Source organism: Oncorhynchus nerka, linkage group LG14, assembly GCF_034236695.1.
Source record: "Oncorhynchus nerka isolate Pitt River linkage group LG14, Oner_Uvic_2.0, whole genome shotgun sequence".
In the NCBI taxonomy this organism is placed as follows: Eukaryota; Metazoa; Chordata; class Actinopteri; order Salmoniformes; family Salmonidae; genus Oncorhynchus; species Oncorhynchus nerka.
Window position 1 is genome coordinate 79,298,984 of NC_088409.1, and position 24,519 is coordinate 79,323,502.

The window sequence follows — 24,519 nt, forward strand, 5'->3', positions numbered from 1 at the left end:
GAGACATGGAACGCTGCCCATGTGTGGCTACAATGGGCCGTCAGGAGGCAAAAGGCGATTTCCGACCGCCACCGCAATGAGGCCCCGGTGTATGCACCGGGGGATCGTGTCTGGCTCTCGACCTGAAACCTGCCCCTTCACCTTCCCTGCCGGAAGCTGGGTCCGCGGTTTGTGGGGCCATTTAAAGTCCTGAGGAGACTGAACAAGGTTTGTTATAGGTTACAACTCCCCCTGATTATCACATTAACCCCTCGTTCCATGTGTCTCTCCTCAGGCCGGTGGTGGCTGGTCCGCTCCAGCACTCTGAGGCGCGGGAGGTTCCTAAACCCCCTCTGGACATCGATGGTGTCCCGGCGTATACCGTACGAGCCATCATGGACTCAAGGCGTCGGGCAAGGGGCCTTCAGTACCTCGTGGAGTGGGAGGGGTACGGCCCGGAGGAGAGATGCTGGGTACCGGCGGAGGACATCCTAGATCCTTCATTGCTCCAGGAGTTTCACCGTCTCCACCCGGATCGCCCTGCGTCCTGTCCTCCGGGTCGTACCAAGGCCGGTGTCGGCGCGCGGGGTACTGTCACGACTTCCGCAGAAGTCGGCCCCTCTCCTTGTTCGGGTGGTGTTCGGCGGTCGACGTCACCGGCTTTCTAGTCACCACCGATCCATGTTTCAGTTTCGTTTTGTTTTGTCTGTATTACACACACCTGGTTTCAATTCCAATATCATGTTCCTTATTTAACACTCTGGTATACGTTTCTGTTCTGTCCGTGATTGTTGTCTTTAGTGGTTCTTGCATGTGTTAGTGTGTATGTTTGTTCCTATTTGGAATTTTTGCTTGACTTTTTGAGTAAACTCCGTTGTGTTGCTCAAAACCTCAAAACTCCGCTACATCTCTGCACCCAATCGCTGACAACATTAAGTTAGTGAGAAGAAGAGGAGAGGAATCTACATTAGGTTAGTGAGAAGAAGAGGAGAGGAATCTACATTAGGTTAGTGAGAAGCAGCCCGAGTGCCTGTACTTCTCTGTGGACGTTCTCGCTGTCTGGGAGAACAAACAGATGTAATGACGTGGCACTAGCTCCTCCTCCTGCCATGTTTCACTTCTCTCTTTCCCCCAGCCTTCCCTCCCAAGCTCCAAAACCCCAGACCCCCATTGCGTAAAAAGGAACCCCTTCTTCCCTCTTCAAAGCTCCTTGGTCAACCTCTCACCCTCTCCTCTGCCCTCTCATCCTCCTCTCGCAGGTCCTTCACTTCCTCCAGAGGGAAAAATAACGGGGGGGATGAGAAGAGGGCAGGGGCTCTCTGTGATGCTTCATTCTCTCCACCTCTCTTATCTTCACAAAGAGCCTGTCCTCTTACGTGAATACGTAGCTCCCCAAACTCTCCACAAAAACTCCAAGAGTGTGTTGACCTCTGGCTGCCTCTTGTAAGCGTTGAACTTGCACCTGAAGGAACAGCTAAAACCAGGGCTTTTACAGAGATGTTATGTACTGAATGAGGTCAACTTGTGAATAATCATCCACAGAAAGATGCAAATCAGCCACTGAACAGCCACCCTGCAGGTAGAGCATGGTTGGTAGTAATGGGGGGGGAAATCCAGTTACATTACAGGATATTATTTTTGATGTTATACTGTATCATATTGTTTTGACAATATCACAATATTATTTTTGTGGTAGTTTGCTGTACCTCCACCAAAACTCAAAGCTTGTTCTCCATATTCTTTTAAATAGAGAGCCAATTTGTTTTCATGACTCTCTCGTCACTCTGCAGCAGACATATGGTGAGCAATATTTTTGCAACATCAAATCATAATAAATACACAGTATCGAATCGCAATACATATAGAATTGTGAGAATCAGGAAGAGGGGGTTCAGATGTACAGCCACCCTGCAAGTAGAGGACCAGCATGGTTGTTGGGCGTGTAAGATTAACCCCAGATGTTAATATATTTCCTACCACTGCATTTCTGTGAGCGTCGTACACTTTTTCAGACTACCGTCAAGCCCCCCTCCCTCCAACTTCAACCGCAAGATGGCACAATGTGTCCTGGGAATGCACTGGTGGCAGGAAACATGATCCCTTTTGGCTCGGACCCCACCCACATCCCCCATCACTCCCCTACCCCTCCCTCCTCTCCCTATGCTGTCCCTACCGGCCCCAGGTCTGTAATCTAAACGTCAGTCGATAGAAATGATTAAAACATCCTGCTCCACGCATTGCCTGCAGGAGACACACACATGGGAGGGAGCGTCGAGTGACAAGGTCATCCAAATGTCAGCGTTTGCTTACAGTGATGGTGGGGGTGGGTGGTGGCCGTGTGCATGTACACACACACACACACACACACACACGACACGGGGTAGGGAGATGGCAAGGAGGTATAAGAGTGGCCTGGCGTGTGGGCCGATGGGAGGCAGGGGGCAAAGCCACAGTGCTTGCTCTGTACTTCCTGTTCCCTGCAAGATACCATCTGCCCAAATCAGACATGGAAGACGCACAGAACACACACCCAATACCAATCAACCATTGGCTGGTTACTGGCTATGTCATTCCTTTCACAGAGACCCGACCCACTTACACAAATCTGTCAAGCCTTAGTAATGAAGACATGAGCTCCAGAGGACTGTAGGATCACACTCACACACACCAGGGCTGTCTCTGACAAGACAAATCTTGGTGACCGAAAGTAATCAGTTCTTTCAAACAATTGATTGGTCGAAATGTTTAAACGTATGTGTTTTAATCAAATCAACTATATACGCATTGAGCTTGTCTGATACTTTAAGCTGACTGTTGAAATAAGACACAAGAGAGAGCCCGATATCTAGATAACCAGAGGGGGAAAAAATTTACCTGACCCAACCATTCTCCTCCCGCTCCTGCTGGATTCTGCCATTGCTCTCCTGAAGTTGCCGGTAATAGGCTACATGGGGAGTCGGCAACCTTTCTCATGTGGAATGTCAATTTATTTCACAATTTCTACTGATCTGCGTGCCCGTTATGGTTTTCATATGCAGATTTTCGTGGAACAGTTTCATTTATTTATAATGTCTTCATATCTCAAAATCATTGTCATGTAAAAAAAAGTAACTTCTATTCCCATTGCCAACTATGTAAAAATAGTCTACATAAAGCCAACAAATAAAAACTGCAGCCTGCAGGTAGAAAATATCCTGATAAAAATAAATATCCTATAAATCACACTGGCTAAGCTTGGCTTGTCTGCAATGAACTTGAATCATTGTATCAACTATTAACTTGGGTCCAGTCAGAAGCTTGCGCTAGCGAACTTGTAGCATTGGACAAAATATTCAGGTTCCTCAGAGTTTCCCGCCCCAGTGAGCTTGGGACAGACACAGCTGTAGGCTACTTGCGAAAGGGATAAGAAGCAGTGCTCGACTTGGGCCCGAGCTCACCATAGCTGAGTACAGACACCTCAAATGTTCTACTGTTTGAGCTAGTGTTCCTCTTTTAATCGTTATTATTATTTTTTGTGTATTTTGCCCCCTTTTTCTCCCCAATTTCGTGATATCCAATTGCGATCTTATCTCATTTCTGCAACTCCCCAACGGGGTCGGCCGAGGCGAAGGTCGAATCATGCGTCCAGCCTAACCGCGCTTCTGAAAACCCGCCCGCTTAACCCGGAAGCCAGCCACACCAATGTGACTGAGGAAACACTGTTCAACTGACAACCAGAGTCAGCCTGCAGGTGCCCGGCCCGTCACATGAAGTCGCTAGAGCGCGATGAGCCCCCCCCCAGCCAAACCCTCCCCTAACCCGGACGATGCTGGGTCAATTGTGCACCGCCCTATGGGTCTCCCGGTCGCGACCGGTTGTGACACAGCCTGCAGTGCCTTAGACTGCTGCGCCACTCGGGAGCCCCTGAGCTCCTGATCCTCATACAGAATATTATATCAAATGGACTTTTAGTCGAGGTTTCCACAATGGATTCGTTCCTGAGAGGGGCACAAATATATACAGTACCAGCCAAAAGTGTGGACACACCTATTCATTCAAATGTTTTTCTTAATTTGGACTATTTTCTACATTGTAGAATAATTAATAGTGGACATCAAAACTATGAAATAACACATGGAATTATGTAGTAACCAACATCAATATCAAAATAGATTTTAGATTCTTCAAAGTAGCCACGCTTTGCTTTGATGACAGAGGTAGCTATGAGGTAGTCCTACCTGGAATGCATTAATTTAATTAAAAGGTGTGCCTTGTTAAAAGTTAATTTGTGGAATTTCTTTCCTTCTTAATGCATTTGAGCCCATAAGTTGTGTTGTGATAAGGTAGGGTTGGTATACAGAAGATAGCCTTATTTGGTAAAAGACCAAGTCCATATTATGGCAAGAACAGCTCAAATAAGCATCATTACTTTAAGACATGAAGGTCAGTCAATACTAGAGGTCGACCGATTAATCGGAATGGCCGATTAATTAGGGCCGATTTCAAGTTTTCATAACAATCGGAAATCTGTATTTTTGGGCGCCGATTTTATACTTTTTATATTTTTATACCTTTTATTTAACTAGGCAAGTCAGTTAAGAACACATTCTTATTTTCAATGACGGCCTAGGAACTGTGGGTTAATTGCCTTGTTCAGGGGCAGAACGACAGATTTTTACCTTGTCAGCTCGGGGGATCCAATCTTGCAACCTTACAGTTAACTAGTCCAACGCTACAACCACCTGCCTCTCATTGTACTCCACGAGGAGCCTGCCTGTTACGCGAATGCAGTAGAAGCCAAGGTAAGTTGCTAGCTAGCATTAAACTTATCTTATAAAAAACAATCAATCAATCATAATCACTAGTTATAACTACACATGGTTGATGATATTACTTGTTTATCTAGCGTGTCCTGTGTTGCATATAATCGATGCAACGCTGGGGGATGATTTAACAAAAGCGCATTTGCGGAAAAAAAGCACAATCGTTGGACGGTTTAGCAGGCAAAATTTACCAGGTGAAATTGTGTCACTTCTCTTGCGTTCATTACACACAGAGTCAGTGTATATGCAATAGTTTGGGCTGCCTAATTTGCCAGAATTCTACGTAATTATGACATAACATTGAAGGTTGTGCAATGTAACAGGAATATTTAGACTTATGGATGCCACCTGTTAGACAAAATATGGAACGGTTCCGTATTTCACTGAAAGAATAAACGTCTTGTTTTCGAGATGATAGTTTACGGATTCGACCATATTAATGACCTAAGGCTCATATTTCTGTGTGTTATTATGTTATAATTAAGTCTATGATTTGATAGAGCAGCCTGACTGAGCGGTGGTAGGCACCAGCAGGCTCGTAAGCATTCATTCAAACAGCACTTCCGTGCCTTTTGCCAGCAGCTCTTCGCTGTGCTTCAAGCATTGAGCTGTTTATGACTTCAAGCCTATCAACTCCAGAGATTAGGCTGGTGTAACTGAAGTGAAATGGCTAGCTAGTTAGCGGGGTGCGCGCTAATAGCGTTTCAAACGTCACTCGCTCTGAGACTTGGAGTAGCTGTTCCCCTTCCTCTGCATGGGTATTGCTGCTTCGAGGGTGGCTGTTGTCGATGTGTTCCTGGTTCGAGCCCAGGTAGGAGCGAGGAGAGGGACGGAAGCTATACTGTTACATTGGCAATACTAAAGTGCCTATAAGAACATCCAAAAGTCAAAGGTTAATGAAATACAAATGGTATAGAGACAAATAGTCCAATAATTCCTATAATAACTACAACCTAAAACTTCTTACCTGGGAAAATTGAAGACTCATGTTAAAAGGAACCACCAGCGCGCAGTGGTTAAGGGCGCTGTACTGCAGCGCCAGCTGTGCCACCAGAGACTCTGGGTTCGCGCCCAGGCTCTGTCATAACCGGCCGCGACCGGGAGGTCCGTGGGGCGGCACACAATTGGCATAGCGTCGTCCGGGTTAGGGAGGGTTTGGACGGTAGGGATATCCTTGTCTCATCGCGCACCAGCGACTCCTGTGGCGGGCCGGGCGCAGTGCACGCTAACCAAGGTTGCCAGGTGCAGGGTGTTTCCTCTGACACATTGGTGCGGCTGGCTTCCGGGTTGGATGCGCGCTGTGTTAAGAAGCAGTGCGGCTTGGTTGGGTTGTGTATCGGAGGACGCATGACTTTCAACCTTAGTCTCTCCCAAGCCCGTGCGGCAGTTGTAGCGACGAGACAAGATAAGATACCACGAAATTGGGGAGAAAAAGGGGGTAAAATTCAAAAAATTCAAAAAGGAACCACCAGCTTTCATATGTTCTGAGCAAGGAACTTAAACATTAGCTTTCTTACATGGCACATATTGCACTTTTACTTTCTTCTCCAACACTTTGTTTTTGCATTATTTAAACCAAATTGAAGATGTTTCATTATTTATTTGAGGCTAAATCGATTTTATTGATGTATTGTATTAAGTTAAAATAAGTGTTCATTCAGTATTGTTGTAATTGTCATTATTACAAATAAATGTAAAAAAATTGGTATCGGTGTTGAAAAATCATAATCGGGGGGACACGTCTGGCACTGCAGGATTTGAGTCCCTGGCGGCGATGTCTGTTACTGATGGTAGGCTTTGTTACGTTGGTCCCAGCTCTCTGCAGATCATTCACTCGGTCCCCCCATGTGGTTCTGGGATTTTTGCTCACCGTTCTTGTGATTTTGACCCCACGGGGTGAGATCTTGCATGGAGCCCCAGATCAAGGGAGATTATCAGTGGTCTTGTATGTCTTCCATTTCCAAATAATTGCTCCCACAGTTGATTTCTTCAAACCAAGCTGCTTACCTATTGCAGATTCAGTCTTCCCAGCCTGGTGCAGGTCTACAATTTTGTTTCTGGTGTCCTTTGACAGCTCTTTGGTCTTGGTCATAGTGGAGTTTGGAGTGTGACTGTTTGAGGTTGTGGACAGGTGTCTTTTATACTGATAAGTTCAAACAGGTGCCATTAATACAGGTAACGAGTAGAGGACAGAGGAGCTTCTTAAAGAAGAAGTTACAGGTCTGTGAGAGCCAGAAATCTTGCTTGTTTGTAGGTGACCAAATACTTATTTTCCACCATAATTGCAAATAAATTCATAAAAAATCTTACAATGTGATTTTCTGAAATTTTTTCCTCTCATTTTGCCTGTCATAGTTGAAGTGTACCTATGATGAAAATTACAGGCCTCTCTCATCTTTTTAAGTGGGAGAACTTGCACAATTGGTGGCTGACTAAATACTTTTTTGCCCACTGTATACACACACACACACATACAAAAATATATACACACACATACATAGTTGAAGTTGGAAGTTTACAAATACTTAGGTTGGAGTCATTAAAACTCGTTTTTCAACCACTGCACACATTTCTTGTCAACAAACTATAGTTTTGGCAAGTCGGTTAGCACATCTACTTTGTGCATGACAAGTCATTTTTCCACAATTGTTTACAGACAGATTATTTATCTTATAATTCATTGGATCACAATTCCAGTGGGTCAGACGTTTACATACACTAAGTTGACTGTGCCTTTAAACAGCTTGGAAAATTCCAGAAAATTATGTCATAGCTTTAGAAGATTCTGATAGGCTAATTGACATCATTTGAGTCAATTGGAGGTGTACCTGTGGATGTATTTCAAGGCCTACCTTCAAACTCAGTGCCTATTTGTTTGACATCATGGGGAAATCAAAAGAAATCAGCCAAGACTTCAGAAAAAAAATTGTAGACCTCCGCAAGTCTGGTTCATCCTTGGGAGCAATTTCCAAACGCCTAAAGGTACCTCGTTCATCTGTACAAACAATAGTACGCAAGTATATACACCATGGGACCACGCAGCCGTCATACCGCTCAGAAAGGAGACGCGTTGTCTCCTAGAGATGAACGTACTTTGGTGCGAAAAGTGCAAATCAATCCCAGAACAACAGCATGAATGAAACAAAAAGAGCTGTTTGGCCAAAATGATCCTTGTTATGTTTGGGGGTGGCAGCATCATGTTGTGGGGGTGCTTTGCTGCAAGAGGGACCGATGCACTTTACAAAATAGAGGATGGAAAATTAGGTGGATATATTGAAGCAGCATCTCAAGACATTAGTCAGGAAATTAAAGCTTGGTCGCAAATGGGTCTTCCAAATGGACAATGACCCCAAGCATACTTCCAAAGTTGTGGCAAAATGGCTTAAGGACAACAAAGTCAAGGTATTGGAGTGGCCATCACAAAGCCCTGACCTCAATCCTATAGAAAATGTCTGGGCAGAACTGACAAAGCGTGTGCGAGCAAGGAGGCCTACAAACCTGACTCAGTTACACCAGCTCTGTCAGGAGGAATGGGCCAATGCTACCAAATACTAATTCAGTGTTTTGTAAACTTCTGACCCACTTGGAATGTGATGAAAGAAATAAAAGCTGAAATAAATAATTACTTCACTATTATTCTGACATTTCACATTCTTAAAATAAAGTGGTGATCCTAACTGCCCTAAGACAGGGAATTTTTACTAGGATTAAATGTCAGAAATTGTGAAAAACTGAGTTTAAATGCATTTGGCTAAGGTGTATGTAAAACTTCCGACTTCAACTGTACATACATGCATGCATACATATACAGTTGCTACTGCTCGACTAACAAAATATTGGTCGAACAACAGCCTATTGTAAGTCGCTCTGGATAAGAGTGTCTGCTAAATGACTTAAATGTAAATGTATCAACCAAACAATCGACCAGTCGACTAATTGGGGTCAGCCCTAACACACACACAAACAGCTGGATCTTTTCTCAGTAAGGTGTGAAACCTATGTTCTTTAAATAACTAGTCAATACAAAAGTCAATGAAACAAAGAGGTGGAACAAAACACCATCTTTCTGTCCAAGAGGACCATTCATCACTGACTCCTGTAATTTGTAGGACTTCTGAAAACCTTGCTCAGGAGACTCATCTGCTGTCCTGCTCCAGAAAACATACACCGCTCATGTGTGTCCCTACCTGTTTGTGTGGTCCTCTGAGGATGTGGGCCCTGGCCCCCTCACACGCCGTCCTCATGGCCTCCAGAGAGGGAGTTCCCAGCAGGTCCGTGATCAGATCCAGCTTCAACACAGAAGAACACCATTCAGCATATGTTACTGTGCTTGAGACATGCATGCATGAACGCACTCACACAAACACACGCTATGGCACATATGGAGTAAAGGCAAAGTAGTTGAGAGAGGCAGGCTAAGTAAATGACTCCAGGGAGCTGTACTGTATGTATTTTTGTGTATTTTGTGTACTGACGTATTGCTCCAGAATACAATTTTGCAGTGTATTTTGAACCTACAGTATCTGTGAACACATGTCATTTTAGACATGAGCCATTTGTGTCGATATCAGAAGTGAAAGGGAGTAGTGTGTGCTGAGACATAAAACTGCATTCATCCCTCCCCAGCTAACTCAACATGTCATCTGTATTTTAGTTTTTTTTTACCCCGCCTGGCCCACCATAAGAAGTCGCTAAAGCGCAATGCCCCCCTGGCCAAACCCTCCCCTAACCCGAACAACACTGGGCCAATTTTGCGCCTCCTCATGGGTCTCCCGGTCGCGGTCGGCTGGGACACAGCCTGGGATCGAACCCAGGTCTGTAGTGACGCCTCTAGCAATGCGAAAACAGTGCCTTAGACCGCTGTGCCAATCGGGAGGCAACATGTCATTTCTGAAAGGGATGTAAATGAGGCAGGACCAGAGCCCAAGGTCTGGAGAGACACGGACACTAAAGATTCAAGGAAACTCTGTTCTGTTTTCAAATACAAACTTGATCTCTGAAAGCTCTGCTCAAGCTGAAAGTGCTCAGTGAAGTCTACAGACTAACACAACTAAGGATAGCGAATACCTTTTTTTCTTATAAAATAAGCCCAGAAATGCTCTGCACTGAATACTAGATCAGCAAGTATTCCATGTCAGATCAACATGTCCCCAGTGTTTACAGTATTGGTTACCTGCTGGATGGGGCTTTGTGCCTGGAACAGGATGCGTCGGCCCAGTAGCTCGGCGAAGATGCATCCTATAGACCAAATGTCGATGGCGTTGGAGTAATGGTGGCTGCCCATGAGGATCTCTGGCGCACGGTAATACTGGGTCACCACCTCCTGAGTCATGTGACGAGACTCGTCAAGCTCCTCCACCCGCGCCAGCCCAAAGTCACAGATCTGGAGAGGGATGAAGGCAGAGAACATGTTCACATTAATACATCCATCAATACCAATATACAAATAGACTAGTCCTCCCAACCCAACCTAACTCAAGGATCAGATGCATGCAGCTTCTTGTAAGATACACTATTTATTATTTGGAAGGTTACTGTGACTGTTCTGAGTCAATTGTTACATAACTGAATGACAACATCGTCTGATACGTCTAAAGACACAAAAGAAAGGAATACTTGGATTGTTCATAAACGGACTAACGAGCTGCTCCGAATTTCTTTGTTCCCTCATCTCTTTTCCCCCCAAACTCTTCAAGGGATGAGCAGCTTTTTCAGAAATGCATGGCACATCACTATTATATTTTCCAATGAAAACACTCACTGAAGTTGATTTACCAACCTCTTCTATGGTGTCCCTACAGGAACACACTTCTGTCTCGACCCCCTCTCAATTTCTTTTTGTTGCTCTGTTAGCTAAATATACATTCTGGTCAGAATGACAGGAAGTGAAGGATTGGGGAGCCACATTAGTGTCGCACTGCTACGGGTCACATTACTCCAGACGATTGCTCCCCACCAGCTTGTACACAACTAAATCAAACTGCTTGAGTAGCTGATGCTGCTGAGGGAGATTTTTGGAAGGGGATATTTATCAGAAATTAAATGACCGCCTCTCTAAAATAATGGCAGACTTGGTAGAGAAGGAACACAGCGATATCATGGGCAGACAGCACCCAATCATATGCAGGGAGCCTCACAGAGGCAGGCAGGGATGGGTTTCTCTGAAAATAGCCCAGAATGTGTAGGGAAGGTTTTTGGGAAATTAGAATTAGGAGCTAAATTAGTAAATGTCTGCTAGAGACAATCTGTTCTCCAGAGTCAGCCAGAGAATCACTGTCCTCCACCCTCTCCTCACTCTCTCTCTCTCTCCCCCACCCGTGGATTAGCACCCCTCCCAGTTGTCTGTGAGGGAGGAGGGGGAGCTAAGGGTAGAATAAGCCCAGGCAGGGCCTCCATTACTAGACCCCAGGATGAATATTTAGGTGTCAGGAGCCCAGCATCATGTATTGTAGAAATCCCACTGGGGCGTCAGACCCCCAGTAACACAGGCTACAGAGACTCAGGGCGCCAGACAGCAAGTGAGAGCAGGAGTCAGGAATGTGTGTGTGTGTGTGTGCGTGCGTACGTATTTCAGATACTGTACTTCCACAGAGCAGATTCCAACCCCAAGTTGACCTCATAAATATCATAGCGTAGATCTCAGTTGAGTAATACATGTCATCACAGGAGGATTCAGATGTTAGATAGTAGAGGACAGTAGATCAACCTTAAGCACACAGTTGCTGTTGACCAGGAGGTTGCCAGGTTTGATGTCTCGATGTAGGATGCCAGCTGAGTGCAGGTACTTCAGTCCTACAGACAAAACACATGCCGGGAAAGATTCAGTTCCTTGTGTGAAGATCCCACCCCGTTTTTTATCATGACAATTCAAACTGATATGTGTGTGAATATCACATTTTAATGTTTGCAATGTGATCTGGGAGTGTGTGAGCGTGTCGGAGAGGTCTTACCTCGGAGGATCTGATAGAGAAACACTTTGACGTGGTCTGAGCTGAGGGGCTGAGGTGACACGATGATCTTATGGAGGTCACTCTGCATCAGTTCTGTCACCACATAGCTGGACGAGGAGTGGTCAAGGAAAACAACACCACAAAGACTACACAAATATTCTGCAGAGAAGAGCTAGCTAGGTAGTGAAGAGGTGTTAATGGAAGTAAGTGGGAATGGGTAGAGGAAAGACTATTCAGTGTATTCTGTTACATTCTAACCTACATAAAATGTTTCCAACCTAAATGGATGTTACTGACAGAGGTTGTTCCAATTCCTCTGCAAGTAGCAGCAGTACGGTATCGATCCATTGTCACAATGGGCTCCTGCTGTGAGTTTTAATAGACCTCTATGGTGGGGTCTCTATTTCCTTTCTTTCTGCCCCTTTCACACTCTCCTGGGAAAGACATTCAGGCAGCCCTGTTTTGCTCTCCCTTCTCAGTCATTCTGGCAGGGTAGACACATAATACATTACATTTGGCATACCTGAACCACAGCGCATAGAAACGTCTCTTAATCCTGCCATCTAGCACTGTCAGCAGGCAGGCCAACTCCCAGAGCACACAGGCATCCCAGCCCAGCCGTGTGTGTGTGTGTGAGTGAGAGAGTGAGAATGGTTAGAGCCGAGGGTGCGACACTGCCTCATCGATCCTCCACAGCTCATGCAGGGACTTCTAACAAAAGCGCACGCAAACACACACACACACACACACCATCAATAAATATGGAATTAAGCTACTTGTGGCATGAAATCAGAAGAGGAACAGAAAGGGCCGTGCACACACACCACACCAGGAAGGCTGAGGCTACATACCCGCTCGTGCACACGCCTGAAACACACTCACACACAGCCGCAGCCAGTTGGAGAAGGCTGAGGACACTGGGTGCCTTGTGCTCCGTTGGGTCCTCGCCTCCCTGCAGACCCCCCTCCCCCCATGTCAGCTGCTCAACAACTCCCACTCTTTTACAGCCACTTTTTGTCAGCTGACGCCAATGGCGACAGCTAGACCTCCTGGGGTCTGACACATAACGAAAAATACATGACAGAAAAAAACATTTTAAAACAATAACATAGACATTACAGACATACACAATTTCAGTGCATTCGGTAACTATTCAGAGCCCTTCCCTTTTTCCACATTGTTATGAAAGACTTTTTCTAAAATGGATAAATATAAAATGTTCCTCAGCAATCTTCACACAATGCCCCATAATAACAAAGCAAAAACTGTTCTTTAGAAAATGTAAAAAATGGATAAAAAATAAAAAATGGAAATACCGTATTTACATAAGTATTCAAACCCTTTGCTTATGAGACTCAATAATTGAGCTCAGGTGCATCCTGTGTCCATTGATCATCCTTGATGTTTCTACAACTTGGAGTCCACTTGCAGTACATTCAATTGATTGGACAGGATTTGGAAAGGCATACACCTGTCTATATAAAAGGTCCCATAGTTAACAGTGCATGTCAGAACAAAAACCAAGTCATGAGGTAGAAGGAATTGTCTGTAGAGCTCCGAGACAGGATTGTGTCGAGGCACAGATCTGGGGAAGGGTACCAAAATATTTCTGCATTGAAGGTCCCCAAGAACACAGTGGCCTCCATCATTCTTAAATGGAAGTTTGGAACCACCAGGACTCTTCATAGAGCTGGCCGCCTGGCCAGACTAAGCAATCAAGGGAGAAGGGCCTTGGTCAGGGAAGTCACTTTGACAGAGCTCCAGAGTTCCTCTGTGGAGATGGGAGAAGGACAACCATTTCTGCAGCACTCCACCAATAAGTCCTTTCTGGTAGAGTGCCAGACGTATGCCACTCCTCGGTAAAAGGCACAACAGCCTACTTGGAGTTCGCCAAAAGGTACCTAAAGGATTATCATACCATGAGATACAAGATTCTCTGGTCTGATGAAACCAAGATTGAACTCTTTGGCCTGAATGTCAAGAGTCACATCTGGAGGAAATCTGGCACCATCCCTATGGTGAAGCATAGTGGTGGCAGCATCATGCTGTGGGGATGTTTTTCAGTGGCATGGACTGGGAGACTAGTCAGGATCGAGAGAAAGATGAACGGAGCAAAGTACAGAGAGATCCTTTATGAAAACCTGCTCCAGAGTGCTCACCTTCCAACAGGACAGCGACTCTAAGCACACAGCCAAGACAATGCAGGAGTGGCTTCAGGGAAAAATCTCTGAATGTTCTTGACTGGCCCAGCCAGAGCCCGGACTTGAACCCGATCGAACATCTCTGGAGAGACCTGAATATAGATGTGCAGCGACGCTCCCCATCCAACCTGACATAGCTTGAGAGGATCCGCAGAGAGGAATGGGAGAAACTCCCATTGAAGCATGCTGCCAAACGTGCTTCAACAAAGTACTGAGTAAAGGGTCTGAATACTTATATAACTGATATTTCTAAAAACCTGTTTTTGCTTTGTCATTATGTGGCATTGTGTGTAGATTGATAATACGATTTTGGAATAAGGCTGTAACGTAACAAAATGTGGAAAAAGTCAAGGGACTGAATACTTTCTGAATGCACTGTACATACATATACTATACTACATATACATGTGCCTTAACCAGACACCCCTCCTTGTCTTATCACTCGCCTCACACACACACACTCCCTCTATCACAAGGCCTCTCCCTTGCATACTACGATCCCATCCCCTCTGCTAGCGTCTCTCACACATGGAGAAGATAAGTGCCAACCGGACACACCACAGTGGAGAACATGAGGCCCAGGGGCCGACCCAACTATCTGGCCTTGGCACAGCTCCCGATGCTTCCTTTCTGCTTGATAAAACGAAACGCTTAATTACCACTCAGCGTCTCACCGACAGCACTGTGTGCATGTCTACTTCAGCGAGAGACATGCGCTGTTTAGCCTTAAACATTTATTAATAATTCATGTTTTGTTACATTGGTCTAAATTTAGAGCCAAGCCAAATTGGGAGCAAATTGCATTTCGCTATGCATCCAAGTCATCTCAAAGTGACAATGACTAATAACGACAACATATATTTTCCATAATAGTTGTAAAATCCCACGCAATAGGTATTCTGACAATCCATGGATGAAACAACTCATTGCCAATTGCAATTTGCCAAATTGTCAGGAAAATAACCCAGCAAAGCCCAGGAGTCCCTTAATTGTATCAGTGACAAGGCAGGGAACAGATTACTTTTGTCCTGCCTCTAATACTGTATAATTATCCTCACGCAAATCATCTGCATGCTTGATTCCTCCACTGAAATGCAAACTACACTCTTTCCTCTGAGTCCCATGCTTGCTCGGTGGTGGATGACGCTCTCTCTCTGCTCTGGTGACAATAACAAGGCTCTCTCTTTCTCCGGGTAAAAAGGCATGCCCTGATGGTGAGTGTGCGAGCAAGCGAGTGAGAGAACACCAGCCACTGGGGCTCTGGACACCTCTAGTCATTCAGAGGAGTGATGGAGATGGAGCAGAGAAACGTGTGAAGAGAGGAATGGTTTGGAATGTGGGGATCAGTTTCTGTTATAAGAATGGAGTGTGCAACATATCCAGTATTATTGTGTGTATGGACTTTAGTTGGGTTAATCTGTGTAGGGTATGGCACCCCTGGCCTGCCCACCTGTGCGCAATCATTCCCCTTTTAACCATGTGACCTGGTGCTGAACACACTCCCAGAGGGCTCTGGTTACCTGTTACTATGCCAACCAACACATCCAAGAAGTGGGAAGTGGCAGAGAGGCACCTGGGATCTGCTGTATGTCAGGGAGCCAACCCTCCCCCTCCCTGCATGACTAACCCACAGAAGAGAGGATGTGGAGCAAGAGGCAAAGTACTAATGTAAACACACGTTGGCAAGGTGAGTTAAGGGGAAACCTAAGAGACATTTTAAGACCTCTTGTGGTTTTCCCTGTTTAAATGACAGTAGGCAATTAAGGTCACAGTTATGAAAACTTAGGACACTAAAGAGGCCTTTCTACTGACTCTGAAAAACTTCAAAAGAAAGATGCCCAGGGTCCCTGCTCATCTGCGTGAACGTGCCTTAGACATGCTGCAAGGAGGCATGAGGACTGCAGATGTGGCCAGGGCAATAAATTGCAATGTCAGTACTGGATCGGTACATCCGAACTTCGCACCTGCAGGACAGGTACAGGATGACAACAACTGCCCGAGCTACACCAGGAACGCACAATCCCTCCATCAGTGCCCAGACTGTCCGCAATAGGCTGAGAGAGGCTGGACTGATGGCTTGTAGGCCTGTTGTAAGGCAGGTCCTCACAAGACATCACCAGCAACAACATCGCCTATGGGCACAAACCCACCGTCACTGGACCAGACAGGACTGGTAAAAAAGTGCTCTTCACTGACGAGTCGCGGTTTTGTCTCACCAGGGGTGATGGTCGGATTTGCGTTTATAGTCAAAGGAATGAGCGTTACACCGAGGCCTGTACTTTGGAGAGAGATCGATTTGGAGGTGGAGGGTCCGTGATGGTCTGGGGCGGCGTGTCACAGCATCATCGGACTGAGCTTGTTGTTGTTACTCAGTGCGTTACAGGGAAGACATATTCCTCACTCATGTGGTACCCTTCCTGCAGACTCATCCTGACATGACCCTCCAGCATGACCATGCCACCAGCCATACTGCTCCTTCTGTGCATGATTTCCTGCAAGACAGTAATGTCAGTGTTCTGCCATGGCCAGCAAAGAACCTGGATCTCAATCCCATTGAGTACATCTGGGACCTGTTGGATCGGAGGGTGAGGGCTAGGGACATTCCCCCCAGAAATGTCCAGGAACTTGCAGGTGCCTTGGTGGAAAAGTGGGGTAACATCTCACAGCAAGAACTGGCAAATCTGGTGCAGTCCATGAGGAGGAGATGCACTGCAGTACTTAATGCAGCTGGTGGCCACACCAGATACTGACTGTTAATTTTGATATTGACTGCCCCCTTTGTTCAGGGACACATTATTCCATTTGTTAGTCACGTCTGTGGAACTTGTTCAGTTTGTCTCAGTTGTTGAATCTTATGTTCATGTAAATATTTACACGTTAAGTTTGCTGAAAATAAGCGCAGTTGACAGTGAGAAGACATTTCTTTTTTTGTTGAGTTTATATCGCTCGGTGCATTGGGATGAGTCATTTTGTTTTATGATGAAAAGTCAAGCACATCCATTTATTTCATAAAGCACCTGCAACGTCTTCCTGAATCCAAATTTACATTTAATCTAATTGCCTGTGAGAGTCTCTCCCTCCCTTATTGTTGCCGTGCATCAGGCTGTAATCATCACATCTTCCTGTGTGTCACGTTCTGACCTTAGTTCTGTTGTTATGTCTTGGTTTTAGTATGGTCAGGGCGTGAGTTGGGTGGGTTATCTATGTTCCTTTTTCTTTGTTTTGGGATTTCTGTGTTTGGCCTGGTATGGTTCTCAATCAGAGGCAGCTGTCAATCGTTGTCCCTGATTGAGAACCATACTTAGGTAGCCTGGTTTCACTTTTGAGTTGTGGGTGATTGTTTCCTGTTGTTATGTTTGTTTCACATTTCAGGACTGTTTCGGTTTTCGTTTGTATCATTCACTTTGTTATTTTGTATTCAGTTTAATAAACTAAAATGGACACTTACCACGCTGCACATTGGTCCGATCTCTCCTACTCCTCCTCAGAGGAGGATGAAAAAACCCGTTACATTGTGTCAGGAGCAGTTGAATCATTATCAGGCTGTAATCATCACGTCTTCCTGTGTCAGGAGCAGTTGAATCATTATCAGGCTGCACAGGCCTGGCTGTGTGTGTTTGTATAGAAGAGTGTATTCCGTTTAATATGCTACCTGATTAAAAACACCCCCTCTACATAATAACCAGCGTGTAGATCTGGGGAGATGACATTCATATTCCTGTTCTAACAGAGCAGACCAAGATGGAGAACAGACCAGCCTACAGTACTCTGCCGTGGGTGCTTAATAAACACATATGCATGCACAAACAGATAGACACACACACAAAGACAGAAGGCGTGTCAGACCTCACTCCCGCTCATTCATAAATGCACGCAAGCAACTTCAGCAGAGACCTTAATACTAAAATAGGTACAGTCACTTCCGGAACAGCAAATGACTCACTATATCTGACACATGGATGCAGTCAGTCCTGAGTCAAACACACCACACTACTCCGAGATAGAGAGCCTATTCAGATTAGCCACCCATTTCCAGACTCTGTATTTCAGCAGGATAATTTCATTTTCAGAGGGGGTATTTATAGGAATCCGAAGAAATAGAAAGAGCAGTGGGCAACCAAACCTAAGCACGGTGATTGTGGATAGACTCAATATCCAAGTCATTTCCTGACAAAGTGTAACTCCCCATAACAGACTTCTCAAAAGCAGGCAGGCATGTGGTTTCCCTGAATGTGCTCTCTCTTTCTCTTGGTAGGTTGTGATAGCCCCATGCCATGTTACATTGAGGGCTATATACAGCCTGTTGTTGTGCCAGTAATTCACTAGCCTTCCTTGATGTGTGTGTGTGTGATAATGATCATAGGCGTGCCATGGTAAAGATATGGAGACACGTTGGATCAGATAACTCTGGAGATAACTCAGTGGAAGACAGTGAAGTAGTTGTTAGTCAGGACTAGTAGGGGTGTTGGTAGGTGGTAAAATGTTAACCTCTCAAATCAGGCTGGAAAATGAGATGCGGGGGACGCTAACCCCCTACAAAAGTACACCCAAGAAAAACAGCGTGCACACCAAAACCCACAGAGGAAATGCTTACAAGTTAGCAGAGCTACCGGCCTCAGCCCCTACCAGGGCTCTAAACTACAACCAATTTGGTGACATTTGTGATAATTTATTCTGTGCGACAAAGGTCATCATTAAGCTCTGGACCCTGGGACTGAATACCTCCCTCTGCAACTGGATCCTAGATTTCCTAACAGGCCGCACCCAGGTGGTGAGGGTAGAAAACAACACATCCGCCACGCTGACCCTCAACATGGGGCCTCTCGGGTGCGTGGTTAGTCCCCTCCTGTACTCTCTGTTCACCCAACCCCATCATTAAGTTTGCTGACGACACAACGGTGGTAGGCCTGATCACCAATGACGATGAGACAGCCTTTAGGGAGGAGGTCAGTGACCTGGCAGTCTGGTGCCAGGACACTGACCTTTCCCACAACGTCAGCAAGACAAAGGAGCTGATCGTGGACTACAGAAAACGGAAGGCTGAGCACACCCCCATCCACAGGACTGTAGTGGAGCCGGACGTTCCTCATATCCACATCACTAAGTATAAATACAATGTCAGAGGCTAACGCATGCTGAACATGGAACTAGAGAGAGCTCGGTTGTTTTTGAAAATTTCTGGGAAAGTTTTTCCTTGAGAAAACAAATATTTACTAGCCTACCTGTTTCATGTAGATCCCGTGACGTGGTTATCCTCAGTTTCTGGAACCACTACTATCTGTCCCGGGATACTGCCAAACCCTAAAAACCTGCTGCTTGGTAAAGTGGTTAGCTTAGCTGCTCGCTATGAAGCTAGCCAGGTTTCCTTGACAGTTTGAACACCGCCCTCGATACGGTTAGCCCTTGCGGCTGGTACTGCGGATAGTTCCGGACTTGTGGCTGTTTAAATCCCAGCTGTTTGTTGCCGTTTCCGTCAGCCCTGAGAGCTGTGCTGGCTGGAACTGCGTTGAGTACCAGTGTTAGCCTACGCTGCTACCATGACAAAGAACAAAGCCTAAAATCTTAGAAATTGTTGCATGTTTAATTTAGATTTTTGTTCAGTGTAGAATGACTATGTATGCGGATGATTAAACACTCTACATGCCAGTACCCAAAGCCAGTGAGCTCACTGAAATTATAAATAAGGAGTTGCAGTCAGTATAAAAATGGGGGATAAATAATAAACTGGTCATAAACAGAGCTAAAACATTCTCTAAAACCTAAACCTCAACTGGAATTGTGTAGAAATGGTGTGACCATTGAGCAAGTTGAGTGAACTAAACTGCTAGGTATAACATTGGATGGTCAATTATCATGGCCAAGTCATATTGACAAAGTTGTTGTGAAGATGGGAAGGGGTATGTCTGTTATAAAAAAAAATTGTAGGTATTCTTTACACAATTCAACTGTACTAGTCGTTCAAGCTCTGGTCTTGTCCCATCTTGATTACTCTCCGGTAATATGGTCAAGTGCAGCAAAGAAAGACCTAACAAAGCTGCAGCTGGTTCAAAACAGAAGCAGCACACCTTGCCATTAACTGCACATACAGAACTAATATCAACAACATGCATGCCAGTCTTTCCTGGCTGAGGGTTGATGAGAGACTAACTGCAGCAAATCTTGTTTTTGTGAGAAATATTATTGTATTGGCATTTCCAAACTGTCTGTATAATCAACTTACATACAGCTCTGAAAGACATACTTACCCTACCAGACATGCCGCTAGGAGTCTCTTCACAGTCCCCAAATCCAGAACGAATTCAAGGCAACGCACAGTATTATATAGAGGCCTGATCAACTCACTTCCATCTGAAATTACTCAAGCAACAGCATAATTTGTATAAAAAAACAAATAAAACACCTCACCTAGTTATAATGTCTATGTTAATGATTTTAAATGCATCTAAACTGTAATGTGTATTTTTCTTTCTGCATTGTTGGGAAGGGCCGTAAATAAGCATTTCCCTGTTTGTCTACACCGGTTGTTTATGAAGCATTTCCCTGTTTGTCTACACCGGTTGTTTATGAAGCATTTCCCTGTTTGTCTACACCGGTTGTTTATGAAGCATTTCCCTGTTTGTCTACACCGGTTGTTTATGAAGCATTTCCCTGTTTGTCTACACCGGTTGTTTATGAAGCATTTCCCTGTTTGTCTACACCGGTTGTTTATGAAGCATTTCCCTGTTTGTCTACACCGGTTGTTTATGAAGCATTTCCCTGTTTGTCTACACCGGTTGTTTATGAAGCATTTCCCTGTTTGTCTACACCGGTTGTTTATGAAGCATTTCCCTGTTTGTCTACACCGGTTGTTTATGAAGCATTTCCCTGTTTGTCTACACCGGTTGTTTATGAAGCATTTCCCTGTTTGTCTACACCGGTTGTTTATGAAGCATTTCCCTGTTTGTCTACACCGGTTGTTTATGAAGCATTTCCCTGTTTGTCTACACCGGTTGTTTATGAAGCATTTCCCTGTTTGTCTACACCGGTTGTTTATGAAGCATGTGACAAATACATTTGATTTGATAATAATTGTTGTAATGATAAGGCTTCACTGTACTGTTATTTCCAGTGGTGGAAAACGTACTCAAATGTCATACTGTAGTAAAAGTAAAACATAACTTAACAGAAAATGACTCAAGTGTAAGTACAGATACCCCAAAAATGACTTAAGTAAAAATACTTTAAAGTACTACATAAGTACTTCACACCACTGGTTATTTCCAAGCACCCAAAAGATATGCACCATTAATCCAGCAAAAACAGTTTGCTTCTAGCCCAACCAGGTCCAAATCTGACCCATATTACCGGGGGAAACATTTTTGTCTTCCTATAGTGGATCGCCGGGACTGCATTTTACATTCATAAACCATGTCGTGGGCCATTCTAAAACGACTCGTACTTATTCAGTGATGTTACCTGGTGTTGTACCGGAAGGCCTGCCGGCTTGAAGTGCTTCCTACTAGTTATCACGATCGGTAGCTAACGTGGCCTACATAAGAAATAATTCATATTGACAGCCATCTAGATGTGCCCTTAATTAATTGACCAAAATTGGCAACCAGTTTAACTTGAGGACCAGAATGTTGACCGCGGCGCCATACAAGTAGCAAAATAGTTGGCAAGAGATTTTTTATGTGCCAATTCTGTGGCACGTGGTTTATGAACTGACACATAAAACAACGCTTGCGAGTTTTTCAATTTAAATTATTATTAAAAATTCTTGCCACAAACAGAATGTTATGTATTTGGGACATTCAACCATCTCAGCTCTGCAGATTTTGCTACGAAGAGAAAGAATTATTAGATCCCTTATTTTGGTATTGACCCTATGTAGCTTGTTTCTGGTCACAGTTTCAGGAATGGCTGATAAATCACATTTATCTAAAATTAACCCTACAAATAGCACTGTCGAGAGATTTGGAAAACCATAGTCAATCAATCAACAATATAACAATACTTTTAGTAAAAATATTTATCTTTAACTTACAATCTGTAGATACTATGTAATTTGTCAGGTTCGGAATTTCTGTTAAACATCACAGCAGTTTAAAAATATATGGCACATGGAAATCATAAAGAGGGCAGTTTACAGATATAGGTGTGATGGACTAGAGTAGCTGAGGGGTGGGTTTATGGAGATAGGTGTGATGGACTAGAGTAGCTGAGGGGTGGGTTTATGGAGATAGGTGGGATGGACAGAGTAGCTGAGGGGTGGGTTTATGGAGATAGGTGGGATGGACAGAGTAGCTGAGGGGTGGGTTTACAGAGATAGGTGGGATGGACAGAGTAGCTGAGGGCTAGGTTTATGGAAATAGGTGGGATGGACAGAGTAGCTGAGGGGTGGGTTTATGGAGATAGGTGGGATGGACAGAGTAGCTGAGGGGTGGGTTTATGGAGATAGGTGGGATGGACAGAGTAGCTGAGGGGTGGGTTTATGGAGATAGGTGGGATGGACTAAGAGTAGCTGAGGGGTGGGTTTATGGAGATAGGTGGGATGGACAGAGTAGTTGAGGGGTGGGTTTATGGAGATAGGTGGGATGGACAGAGTAGCTGAGGGGTGTGTTTATGGAGATAGGTGGGATGGACTAAGAGTAGCTGAGGGGTGGGTTTATGGAGATAGGTGGGATGGACAGAGTAGCTGAGGGGTGGGTTTATGGAGATAGGTGGGATGGACAGAGTAACTGAGGGGTGGGTTTAAAAGCTCATGTTCTATAATAGTTATATATTGGTGTTTAGTCATAAGTACCATCTATCTAGATGTAATGTAACTATCGTAAAAAAAAGTAAAATGTGTCCAGAATGTACATGATACAACAAAAGAAAAAGCAGTAAAATTAATCTAGTTACATTACATCTTTATTTTTGTCCCCCCAAAAATTTTATAATGAAACCGAAGAAAAAGAACACAGCTTAATCAACACCATCCAACCTATAGCAGAGCGCTTTCCACACGCCCACTCCTTTCCACGCGCCCACTCTTTTCCACGCGCCCACTCTTTTCCACGCGCCCACTCTTTTCCACGCGCCCACTCCTTACCTTTGACACACCACTTTCCCATACTCAGGTCGCTTAATTGGGATGCAGCTAACACCTTCTCCATATCAACAAGAAAATTGTGCTTTTACACAATGTACAAACCTTATATTCTGCTAATTACTTTGTAATTTCATTGACAGGTATTCATATCAACATTGTAGTTATTCTAATAAAGTAATGTCTTTATGATATTACATATTAGTTTCTAGGGCACAACAATATAGGCTGTATCTAAATCAATAAAAAAAATAGTATTTTCTGATGCTCCAAAATTTCATATGGTGCTCCTAACTTTTTAAAGTTGGGAGCACCAGTGCTACCAATGATTTTTTATTTTTTTATTTAGAGCCCTAACCCCTACACACACATGCATCCGTAATGGCAGCCTTCTTCCTTCGCAGGATGCAAGCAGCAGCAGAGTAGTGTGTGTGTGTTTCTGTCAGGGGACAACCATGCTCCTCAGTGAATTTCATAAAAAAGGTCAATTGTAAAACATTTAAAAAGTAAACCTTTTTAGATAAAACTACACTAAATATATTCACGTCACCAAACAATTGATTAAAACATACTGTTTGCAATGAAGGTCTACAGTAGCCTCAACAGCACTCCGTAGGGTAGCACCATGGTGGAGCCGGAGGACAGCTAGCTTCCATCCTCCTCTGAGTACATCGACTTCAATACAAAACATAGGAGGCTCATGGTTCTCATCCCCTTCCATGGACTTACACAGTAATTATGACAACTTCCGGAGGACGTCCTCCAACCTTTCAGAGCTCTTGCAGCGTGAACTGACATGTTGTGCATCCAATCAAAGGATCAAATTAATCAATCTAGTACTGAAAGCATAAGATATAGCTAGCTAGCAATGCAGTGCATAAAATGTGATGAGTAGTTGACTCAGAGAGAGAGAAAGACAATAGTTGAACAGTTTTAAACAAATACATTGCTTTTTTTCACTTTCAGTTTTACTTACTTAGCTAGCAAATGCAGCTAGCTAGTTTAGCCTACTCAAACACCCTGTTCAAAAAGATGGATGCTATGTTAGCTAGCTGGCTATGACTATCCAACACAACACAAAAAAAGCTTCCAAGTTAAGGTAAGCGTTTGGTTTTACAAATGTATTGCCACCAGGGCCCGCCGGTGTTAGTTCTAAAACGCCTACTGACTGTATACTGTAACGCTTCTTCATGATTGTAGCGGGTTTAGTAACACGTTATTTCTATTAGCTATGTTGCCTATGCTATTAATTTAGCAGATATGGTGACAACGATGTAGGCTGTGTGTAACGGTTATGATATGGTTTGGAACGTTTTTTTTACCTGGTCACATACAGCTGATGTGATGTGCATTGAAGTTCACAAGCGAAGGGAAAAGGCGAGAGGAGGAGAGTGCATAGATGCGAGAAGGAATACAATGTGGCTGTTATGAAAGTGAACTGTGTTTACAGGTGATCAGGGGTGTATTCATTCCGCCGATTTAAGTTGAAAAGCATTTCTTAAACGGAATGAAGT

The 24,519-nt window shown here is 44.4% G+C and overlaps 1 protein-coding gene across 1 annotated transcript in view; it reads right to left on the minus strand.

Moving 5' to 3' along the window:
• nlk2 (nemo-like kinase, type 2) overlaps positions 1-24,519 on the minus strand; it is a 93,682-nt gene that overhangs the window by 24,176 nt on the left and 44,987 nt on the right. The window contains exons 4-7 of the mRNA XM_029681362.2: positions 11,732-11,838; positions 11,488-11,573; positions 9,955-10,164; positions 8,969-9,070 (exon numbers count right to left, since the gene is read on the minus strand). Coding sequence (XP_029537222.1) covers positions 8,969-9,070; positions 9,955-10,164; positions 11,488-11,573; positions 11,732-11,838 — 505 coding nt within the window. The remainder of the gene's footprint in view (positions 1-8,968; positions 9,071-9,954; positions 10,165-11,487; positions 11,574-11,731; positions 11,839-24,519) is intronic.